This window comes from Rhinolophus ferrumequinum, chromosome 10, assembly GCF_004115265.2.
Source record: "Rhinolophus ferrumequinum isolate MPI-CBG mRhiFer1 chromosome 10, mRhiFer1_v1.p, whole genome shotgun sequence".
Taxonomy (NCBI): Eukaryota; Metazoa; Chordata; class Mammalia; order Chiroptera; family Rhinolophidae; genus Rhinolophus; species Rhinolophus ferrumequinum.
Genome location: NC_046293.1, coordinates 37,568,888 through 37,580,272, shown reverse-complemented (window position 1 = coordinate 37,580,272; position 11,385 = coordinate 37,568,888). Strand labels below are relative to the sequence as shown.

General features: G+C 36.1%; 1 protein-coding gene across 2 annotated transcripts in view; it reads left to right on the top strand.

Moving 5' to 3' along the window:
* The window catches only part of ITPR2 (inositol 1,4,5-trisphosphate receptor type 2), a 435,712-nt gene that overhangs the window by 200,494 nt on the left and 223,833 nt on the right, over positions 1 to 11,385 (top strand). For both annotated transcript variants that reach the window (XM_033117018.1, XM_033117019.1), the window contains exon 32: positions 2,275 to 2,400. In XM_033117018.1, the coding sequence (XP_032972909.1) occupies positions 2,275 to 2,400 (126 nt within the window). The remainder of the gene's footprint in view (positions 1 to 2,274; positions 2,401 to 11,385) is intronic.

Below are 11,385 nucleotides of genomic sequence, written 5' to 3'. Positions count from 1 at the left end.
TAAATCCAAACATTTTAAATCACAGTAACTTAAAAAGGTGTCAGATTAGATTAACTTCCCTACTTTCAGTAGTCCTATGTAGTGATGGACTTGAAAGTACAATTTTTGGAATTGTTGACACTACAAATCCAGGGGTACTTCATGCCCTGATTGGTTTGAAAGGAGATGGTGAAGAAAGGAAGCAGTGTAGTGATTAAATCCATGGGTTCTGTCTTTGAGGTCTTGATTCTGGCCATGCTTCTTCCCACAGGCAGTTCTCTCTGACTGCCCACTCTTCTCTCTTATATTCACCTACTTTGCTCTTCAAACTTCAGCTCTTGATCCAAGCATCACTTCTTCAGGAAAGACGTCTCTGACCTCCTATAGTAGCGACTCTAAGAGTCTATAATTTGAAATTTGACATTTCAATTTTATTAGTTAATCAATATCTGTAGTCCTCACACGCTCTCCCAAGATTATAAGCTCGATAAGGATAACAACTAGGTCTATTTCTGATTCACCATTATATTGTCCGAGCCCGAGCCTATACTTAATAAGTATGTTTTGAATGAATGAACAAATGAATTAAAGAATGAGTCAGAATCCTGGACCTATTACTTCTTAGCTGTGTGACTGACTCCAAAAAGGTTGTTAACCTTTCTAATAATCAATTTCCACAATTTCAAAGTGAAATAATTATAGTATGTACCTGATGGGATTGTTGGAGGATGAAATTAAGTAAGATATTACATACAAAATGCTGAAGGTGTTTGACATGTAGCAAACAATGAATAAATATAAGCTGCTGTCAGGATGATTATGGTAATGCACAGAATGGCTCTGATGTCTCCCTATCCCAGTTCCTGACACAGGCGCCCTGTCACTGAAGCTTTGTTTCAGACCTCAGCCAAGCAGTGACAAGCACTAAGGACGTGCGAGCTGACCCTGTATTACTTATGGTTCTAACTCGGGTACCATGAATCCCTTGATATTGTTTACATGATTATATATATATGTAAGTGTGTGTGTATATATACTGTGTTTCCCCGAAAATAAGACCTAGCTGGACAGTCAGCTCTAATGCGTCTTTTGGAGCAAATATTAATATAAGGCCCGGTCCTATTTTAATATAAGACCGGGTCTTATATCATGTCATGTCATGTCATATCATATCATATCATATCATACCGGGTCTTGTATTAAGTTTTGCTCCAAAAGATGCATTAGAGCTGATGGTCCAGCTACATCTTATTTTGTGGGAAATACAGTGTGTGTGTGTGTGTGTGTGTATATATACATATATATATATACATATGTATATATATGTATATATATATATATTTATTTTATGGGGATATAACATTCATCACATTTTCAATAAAGACAAAAGAAAATGAAAAGCAAAAACTATTGGCTATACACACTTTAGAAATGGTATATGTGGGTGAGACTCATCCCAGTCCTTTATGAGGAATTTTGCTTAATTTGGAAAGGAATTTTACTACATCTCAAAATATATATTTATTAACTGTGAACCTGCTTCTTCTCAGAACTAATAATTTAAATATTTTTGAGTGTCAATAAAGTATTATTTAGTCAACACACTTAAACATTATATTAGAAATTTCTTGGTTGCAAGCGACAGAAACCTAATTTAAACTAGATTACATTTTTAAAAACAGGACTACTGGGGAATTTGAAGGGTAGTTGTTTAGATGGATCAAGAGGTTCAAACAAATGTCAGAATTCTTTCCATCTCTTATTCCCTTTTTCTTTGTGGTTTTGCCTTATTTTTTTCTTCTCAGCATAAATTTCCTCCACACACCTGGAGAAGATGGCTTCTTGGAATTCAGTTTTACCTTGTACCACTTTATCAATGAGAGAGAGGGGTGGGGGAGGGAGAGGGAGAGGGAGAGAGAAAGAGAGAATATGACAGAGACAGAGAGAGAAGGGAATAGGAGGAGAAAGGAAGGAAGAGAGGGAGAGGGGATAGAGAAAAGGGGTACTTTGGACTCCTAGTGTCCCAGATATGACAGGCTTTGTTAATGTGAAGTGCACTATCTCATACCAATCATTGGGCTAGGGGAACGGATTACCAGGTCATGTGTTTACCCTGGGTCAGCGGATGGAATGTCTTAGTAAAAGAAGGGAAGTGGAAATGCTTTCTGGGTAGAAACAAAACATGCTTAATCTTCTATGGGAGCTAACACAGATTTTATTTAACCTTTCATAATTGATGTTTGAAAATCAACAGTAAAGAAAACTCACTTTCCTTTGTATTTGAAACTTGCGCAGGTTAAAATTGCTTATGTGAATTTTGTTAACCATTGTTACGTTGACACTGAAGTGGAAATGAAAGAAATTTACACAAGTAACCACATTTGGAAATTATTTGAGAACTTCTTGGTGGATATGGCAAGGGTAAGTTACACTTTGATCATTAAATACTACTTTATGTTTAGTAAAGATGTCAATATATAGTTTTACTGAACAGTATCAAGAATCTCGATAAAAACTTAGAATTAAACTCACTACCTTTGGATGTAATACGTTATATTCAAAACATTGTGAATGAGTTTCACAAGATTGTGAGTGAGATTTAATGAGTTAATACACACAGAATGCCCAGTACAATTTATGTAGCAACAAAGTGTTCACTTTTACTTTTACTACTACGTTGGTCTGCCATTAAATGGAATTTTAGTGGCCTTTTTACATTGGTTAAAGAAGACATTTGGCAGAGGTCAATTTATATTGAAGCTGTTATCGTGAATGCAATTACAAACCATAGCTGGAAAAGATCTCAAGAGGCCTTGACTGCCGCTTTGGGACAGATAAGTACTTGACCAGACTACTCAGGACTGAGCATTACTTACTATTGCCTTTTCAGAGTCTTCTTTGGAAGTGTGTTTCAGTATTTGAATCATCTAGTGTTTTTATTCATGCCAGTCAAAATATATTCTGCTTTTTCACTTTGAATCCATTTCCTCTTGTCTAGCTTTTTTTTGGGGTGGGTATTGCGGAGGATATATAGAGCTGGTTGGCATTTTCTAGATACTGTCTAGCGTATGGTTTGTTCTGTTAATATTAAGTAAGTGAATGAATGGGTGAAGAAAGGAAGGAAGCTTTTTGATAGATAGCACTTAATTTTTGTTACTATGTTTATCCTTTTTTTGCATGCTAAATTATCATAATGTCTGGGGTTTATCATTTTAGTTTCTTTTTTTTTTTTTTTGAATTTTCTCTGGTTTTCCCTTTAAAATGACGGGACATAATGTTCAAATAAGAGTTTCCCTAATAGACGGTAGATGTAAGGAATTATCTATATACTATTATGACTTACAGTGGCCTGTGCCGGTCCTGTGGTTTCCTACATTCCTCAGTGCTGGTAGATTTACATAGGTCTCATTTAGATGTAGTTGGAGAAGAGCAGTTAGTGAGGTCCATATTTTCACTGTCTTACAAGACTGAATGCTGACTGTTACCCATTAGCTCACTGCCTCCCTACAACCTTTTCTGGAAGGAGAGAAGACAAAGCAGGTACAACAAAACATCAACTGCAGATCGAGACATCCAAGAGCAATCTAGGATAATACAATAAATCATGTATTATTCCAGTCCAGGAACTCTTTGATTTCATTAAGGTTTGCAGGTGACATATGCTTATTTTACCTTTGGTGTTGTGTAGCGCGAGCGAGCTCCTCTGTGTTCAAGCATGAATCAAGTAAGGCAGTCCCTGTTCATTTCTATAGAACTAAAGGAAACTCACTACCTTTCTCAGGTAAACCTGCACCTGTTTGGGGGAGAAATGACCCCGTTTCATACAGGATTTACATACCACTCAAATTTCCCTCCGTGACCTTGTGAGAGCCCTTGTACCTGATTGGCTACAAGTATCTCCAGGGACCTTGAAGTAAAGGATGGTTTCTATGCCGATGACTGAGCTTTAAAATTGCACGTGCAGGAAGATATTAAAGAGATTATAGACTGATTTTCAGAGTCTCACAGTGCTATGGACGAAAGATAAGCTTGAAAAAGACCAAGGTCACATTCTAGGCAGAATGAGCTGTGAAGCTTAACGGATTTTTATTTTTTTAAAGCAAAGACAGCTGAGGATAACTGCCACTGATTATGCTACCTTTGAAAGACTGTTTCCGTTGATGTGTTCATACAGCTAAGATGTATATATTCTTTTTCTAAAAACATGTGCCTGTAGGGAGGAGGTTTATTTTAACTATTTTGATTAAGTAGATAATGTTATTATTTTATAAAGACTCTGGGGAACTTCAGGATCCTCTTAGTCTATTCACTCATTATGTCTAACCACAACAGCTTAGCTATACTGAAAAAAAATCAAAACAGTTTTTGTTTTCTTCTTGTTTCCCTCTTATTTATATTTTAAAGCAGCAGTTCTGTTATCCCCTCACCAAGAATGACAAGGAATCAGCCTGCCTGTTTCAGCGAAGGAACAGGAATCCTGACCTTTCCGTATCTAAGGTGTCTTTCTCCCCTTGAAGAAAGATTAAGGAGCTACCACACACTTTCCAATTCAAATATGAAAACTGTGATTAAATAAGTAGAATGTGGCCTTCTTGGCAAATTTTCAGTTCAGTGGAGCAGTAGTTCTCACACTTGAGTGAGCATCAAACTTACCTGGCGGGTTTATTGTAAGTTGGATTGCTGTGCCCCACCACCCGAGTTTCTGATTCAGGAGACGTGAGACTGCATCTTAACAAGTTCCCAGGTGATGCTGAAGCAGCTGGTCCAGGTACCACACTGAGAACCACTGCGGTAGAGTATGGTCGTTAAGAGTAGGCAGTTTAGAGGCATTAGCCAGACCAGACAGAGTTCAAGTGCAGACTCTGCCTTTTCCTAGCTCAGTTACCTTGGGCAAAGAACTTACTCTTCCGACTCTGAGTTTCCTTATTTGTGAAATGAATACAATAGTAACATATGTCTCATAGGGAGGATTCACTGAGATAATAGTATAAAGCTATTAGCACGTGCTTGGCACTCAGTGAAAGAGTTGGTAACATCATGTCATCCATGTCATGGGAGCATCACTGATGGTATTACAGGGTTATATGGAGACTTGAAAACAATTTCAAAAGGCTTCCCCAAGATGTGTACCAAATAATAATGTTGAGGATAAGCAAAGGGAGATCATCGAATATAGATCAGAGCCAGAAACCATGTCCATGAAGCTAGACAAGCACAATAGTGACTTGACATACAGTTGGACTGAATTCAAATGTTACAACAAAGATATGAAATCCTGGAGCAACTGATTTTACATCGGTGAGAAATGGTAAAGGTAATCTGGAGGAAAGGTGTTTGGTAAACTGGACCCAAAGAATCCTAGGATCTTAGGGATCCTGGCAGCCGTAGAGTCCCCAGTTTTCAGCACATGCCTCTGTATTTCCATTAACAATGATTTCACTATTTTTAAGACAACTGGTTTCATCATTGCACGGTTCAGTTATTGAGAGCTCTTTATATTGAGCCACATTTTTATGTAGTAAATATATTTACCTGTTTTTTTCCTTGTGCAGAAACATAGAATGATTCGGTTCAGCAAAGATATAGGTGTTTACTATAAGCACATACCCTCCTTGCTAGTAATCTACTTTGAAATGATAAAATTAGCCGACTTAAAGGAACCTTAGATCAACTAGGTTGACCTCAAATTTTGCCCCTGAGTTGCACAGAGATTATTTGGTAGCATAAGGTGACTTGCCTAGCTGGCAACAGGGTGGGAACCTGCTGCAGCCTGATCTAGTACTTTGCCCATAGCAGCTTCTCCAATGTGTTCTGACAGCTCTGTGTCTCTCATTATTTTCTCCATGTCTTTTAGTGGTTCCTTTTCGGATACAGTTTTTGGGCTCATCGTTTTCAGTATACTTTTAGGTTCTCTCTACTTTGTGAGGTCTTTTGGCATGTCATTTGGGATGGAACCCAGTACTGTAGGCCAGAGTCTGACCAACACAAGGCAGATGGTTATTTTAATAGAAATTTGGAGAATAACCTTATTTAAAAGGCAAATAAAATAGAGATACGTTGTGGCACTCGTACGCCATCAACCTTTCTTTTCTTGTTTCTCTGGAGTCAGCACTACCAGGTTTTTTGTTTGCTCTTGGGTAAAGCTCTCTAAAGCGTCATCTTAATTAGAATCTTAATTAGTAGTATCTTTCATTTTCCTTTTTTTGTCTTTTCTCTTGTTAAGACCCATACTAACACAATCTTTCTGAAAGACTGCTTTTAATAAACTGGTGCTAGGTTGTTTCACATACTTATTCCCCTCTGATTTCCTGACAAAGACTGCATCTGTGTCCTGTAATACATCATATTTAGGCAGGCAGCAAGCTAGGAGACCCATGAAAAGTTGTTTCACTGTCTTTCTGAGCATTTAACGGCAGCCCACTTTGATCTATGTTCCAGTGCAGCTAAAATTGGTGTTTATAGGGCAGAAATGCTTTTTTTTTCCTTTATAACTGCTTGTCGTTGCAGAGTCAGGGGATTTGAGCCATTATTAGAGAGCACATGGAGGGAGGTGGACTGCGGTCCGAGTTAGCCTCAGACTATATTTTTGCTTTTGAAGATGTTCCTAATTTTGCTGTACAGATTTCATAATGGCCAGCAGTACTCTTAGTGAGTGATGTATCGGTATAATGAAATTAGACCTAGAAATTACTTAGAGACACACCTAAGACAGTGTCATGTCATTGTCCCAGCAATTACTGCTTAATGAGACAAATCAGAGTATTTCATTTCCAAATAGATCCCTTGAGCCATTCTCTCTTTGTTTAGCTTACCAAATCACAGGAAGTAGGAGTAAAGAAAAAATTGTATATGTACTTTGAAACACACATTCAAGTTTTTTAATTTGATAAGATTGAATAGGTTTTCTTTGCCTGATGATTTGATTCTATAATTTTCTTGACTTTCTTAAGTGGAGCGAGCCATTGAAAAGTCTCACTTTAAAGGGTTCCTATTATATGGCCTTATTAGCTAGCAGTGCAGGCAAGTGAAAAGTATAAAGTATCCATAAAGCTTATTCTTTGTATAGCACCTTTCCCTCAGGCGTAATTCTATTTTTCTCCTCAACTTTCATGCTGTATTATAATGGTGATGCCCACCTGGAATGAACACTTGTTAGGCTATTCTTGATTGATGATTTGTTGGTCCCTGTCCTACATCATACTTTCTGCTTTTTAATTCATTGGCAACATTTGTCATAATTGATCAGTTCCTTCTTGGGACACTTAGTCACGTGGGCCCCAGGAAATCAGTCCTTCTCTCTTGGCCTCCCACCTCACTGTCCACTCCTTCTCAGTTTGCTGTTTCCTCCGAGTCTGTCCAGATTCTCATACTGGAATGTGCCAGGCCCAAACCTCAGACTCGATCCTTTCTCAGTCTGCTATCACTTACTTGCTGATCCCCTCCACTCTCCTAACTTTAATCCCAGGCTGATTGAAGCTTGCACCTTCCTCCGATGTCCACTCTCACATAGCCAGCTGCCCACATGACATCATCACTAGGCTATCTAACCTCAAACTCTTCATTCACTTTCATGTCCCATTGCAAATTAATTTCTTCTCAAGTCTTTTGCATCTCAGTAAATGGCCACTCCATTATTCAATCTAATCATTCAGGTAAAAAAGAAACTTGGTGTCATCTGTAAATTTTATTTTCTTACATTCTAAATCTAACCCTTTAGCAATTTCTGCAAGCTTTAGCTTTAAAATAACCAAAGTATGACTGCTTCTGAACACTTCATTCCTCCCACCGTGCTCCACGGTACCATTAACTCTCATCTAGATTATTGCAATAACTGTTTTCCTGCTTTCATTCTTGCCACCTCCCTCCATCTACTCTCTATATATAAACAGCCATAATGATATAAATAATAATAATAATAATAATAATAATAATAATAATAATAATAATAAATGGTTCACATCACTCCTTTGCTCAGATTATTTGACCTCTCCCCTTCACTGTTCACTGTCCCCTTCCCCATGTACTGATGTTTTCCCACTAGTGGCCTCCTTGCTGCTCCTCAAATATGCCAAACACACCCCTATCTTAGCACCTTTATATCTGCCTGAGATGTGCTTGTCCAGGTATCCTCATGACTTCTTTGCTCTCTTCTTTCAGGACCCTGCTTAAAAGTCTTCAGAGACCTTCACTGACCACCCTATGTCAAGTAGCAACCTCTTCCCTCTGTCCCTCCCTAACTTGCTTCATTCCCCCCCACCCCTTAACATTTTTATTGTTTCTACTGAAATAAATAAGGGCAGAGGTTTCTCTCTGTTTGGTTCACTGCTGCACACTGGACATAAATCATTGTCTCACTCATAGCAGATACTCAGTAAGTTTTATAATAAATAAATGCCAACTGAAGTTAAAAATATTTAAGAAGTAAATTTGAAAACAAAGTAAATGTGGTCTTAGCATAAAGTTAAGTAGGTGCATTAATAAAATGAAATAAATCACCTGAAATAGATTTTTACGTATGTAAGATATTAATATATAATAAAAAAATTATCAGCCATTAGTAGGAAAGCAATTTATTATTTCTAGGGATGAGCAAACTTTTTCCATAAAGAGCAAGATAGTTAATATTTGAGCTTTTCAGGTCACTATCGCAACGGTTACAGCAATTAGTAAAGAGAAAAGAGCCACAGATAAGATGTAAATGAATGGATATGGTTAGATTTGACCTATTGGCTATAGTTTGCTTACCCTTGGATTATTAAATTAATAATATAAACTCCATTAGGGTAGCAATTTTTATATATTTTGTTCACTGATGGATCACACGTAATAGAACATTCTTGGCATGGAATGGGCTTTCAACAAAATTGTTGATTTGAACTAAATCAAAATGACTTTTGAGGATACTGGCTATTTGGGGTGAAATGAACTCAGCTCCTAATCTAACATCATATAATAACATAAATTGCAATGGATTTTAGAGGTAAATGGTAAAAATGGATAGAATGTAGGTGAATGTTTATCTGTCTTTGGATGAGAAAGTTCTTTTTAAGTATAAAAGCAGTGGATGAAATTAGCTGAGAAAAATAATAGACTTCTCATTATTTGAAAATGTAAAACTTAAGTACATAGGAATAAAAAACATCAAAATAGGAAAAATTACTATATATTAAAAAAGGCTAATAACCTTTACATAAAGAACACACACACATGCAAACACACACTCACACACACACACACACACACACACAAAACACTAACAATTTATAATACTAAAATATGCAAAACCCAGGCATTAGTGATTTATAGAGGAGGAAATATAGGTAATCCCCTGAAAAATTAGTCAAGTGTTAAGAATTTTAAAAAAATACAATGGAAAATAAAATCCAATTTCCAACGATCAGAGTTGTAATTGTAAACAGATAAAAGTAAAAAGATAATATTAAATGTTGGTTCACATACCTTGTTGATAAAAGTGTAGATTTATGCTCTCTTTCTGAAAAGCATTTGATAGTTCATTAAAAAAAGACCTTCATACCTTTTTAATGTGTCAGATAATTTACCTTCCAAGGATCTGTCCTTGGGAAATAATTAGAAATAATATCAAGGATTTATGGTCAAAGAAGTACAACATACTTTTATAATAATATACAAATAGAAAATAGTTTAAATATTTAATAGTAGAGAAATGGTTCAATAAATTTTGATGTATCTGTAAGATTGATGTTATAGAGACACTGAGATTATTTTTGAGGATTTTTAGTAATGTGAGAAGTGCTAATAATTTAAGGATGAGTATAAAAATTAGAATACAAAACTGATTACCTAGGATGATTTTAACTATGCAAAATATACAAGTATATGGTAGAGCAGGTTAAAGGAAAAGATTCCATGATGTCAATGATCGTTTTATCTGGATTTTAGGCTTATAGATAATTTTTGTTTTCCATTATGTATTTTTCTATATTGTTTCGGGGTCCTACAATTAATATATATTGATAGTAAGAAAAATATTATCTTTTAAAAAATGAATTTAGAATTCTAAGAAAGTCAGTTGAGTGTATGAACAGATGACTCACATTAAAAATATACCATGTTTCCCTGAAAATAAGACAAGGTTTTATATTAATTTTTGCTCCAAAAGACGCATTAGGGATTATTTTCGGGGCTGTCTTATTTTCTCATGTACAACAATCTACATTTATTCAAATACAGTCATGTCATCTTCTTCTGGAACATTGTCATACTGTACTAAATGCGTCCGTCTGGCTGACAGTCTTAACTGGGGCTTATTTTCGGGGTAGGTCTTATTTTGGGGGAAACACAGTATATAAAAAGCAAATGTTTGGGAAAATTTTATCCAACTGTTAAGGATCACGAATAAAGGAATGCAAATTACAGTGACTATGCAACGTCACCTCAGATACACATAGGAACATTTTTACTGTTTTGAGAAATAAGAAAATGATCCTTAGGATTTGTATTCTTTGGTGTGTATGATCAAAGGTATTTTACTGGCTCTACAGCTGCCCTGTCGTGTAGGGTAGCAACTTGCCACATTTAAATTTTAATTAGGTAAGATTATATAACATAAAAATAAAATCCAGTTCCTTATCGCACCAGCCACATTTCAAGTGCTCAGTAAGCACATGTGTGTAGTGTTTACTAACTTGGATCACAGATGTGGAAGATTTTCATCATTGCAGAAAGGCCAATTCAGAGTGCTGCTCTAGTATGTGATAACTTATTTAATCCAATCTGTCATCTTTGGAAGAGTAGTAGTCACTTTTACAGCAGAAGAGAGAAGGGACATCCTATATATGTAAAGGGGAAAATGTCAGACATAATTATGTCCCAAATTTCATGTAGTATTTGTTTTCCAGTAAATGATTTTAAATACCTACTGTGTGCGGAGGTGCTCATGTGCAGTGCTGAGCAAGTCAGACTAGTTCACTTACATTCTACTGGTGGAGACAGCTTTTATTTGCTCTTCTTCCAGAAAGTTCCATGGCTGTTTCCTCACTTCCTTCAGTTCTTTGTTAAAATGTTGCCTTATACAGAGACCTTCCCCAAGCAATTTAAATAAAACAGTAATCCTCAACCATATCTACTCCTCCTGCAGCATTTCCTGCACTGCTTGCCCTTCTGTATTTTTCTCTAGAGTCTATCATTTGCTCTATTTTTACCACTTATTTATATATTTATTAATTTGTCTATTGTGTCTCTCTTGATTGGAATAATGGCTCTAATACCATAGGGACTTTGTTTGGTTTGGTTCACTGATGTAACTCCTAATACAATATTTAGTTTTAATTTAATAATTTATGTCTCTAAGTGATAGTATATGAAATTTGACAAATATACAGTAAAATTCATCTGAAAGTAGAAGATGACAAATATTTCAAAAAG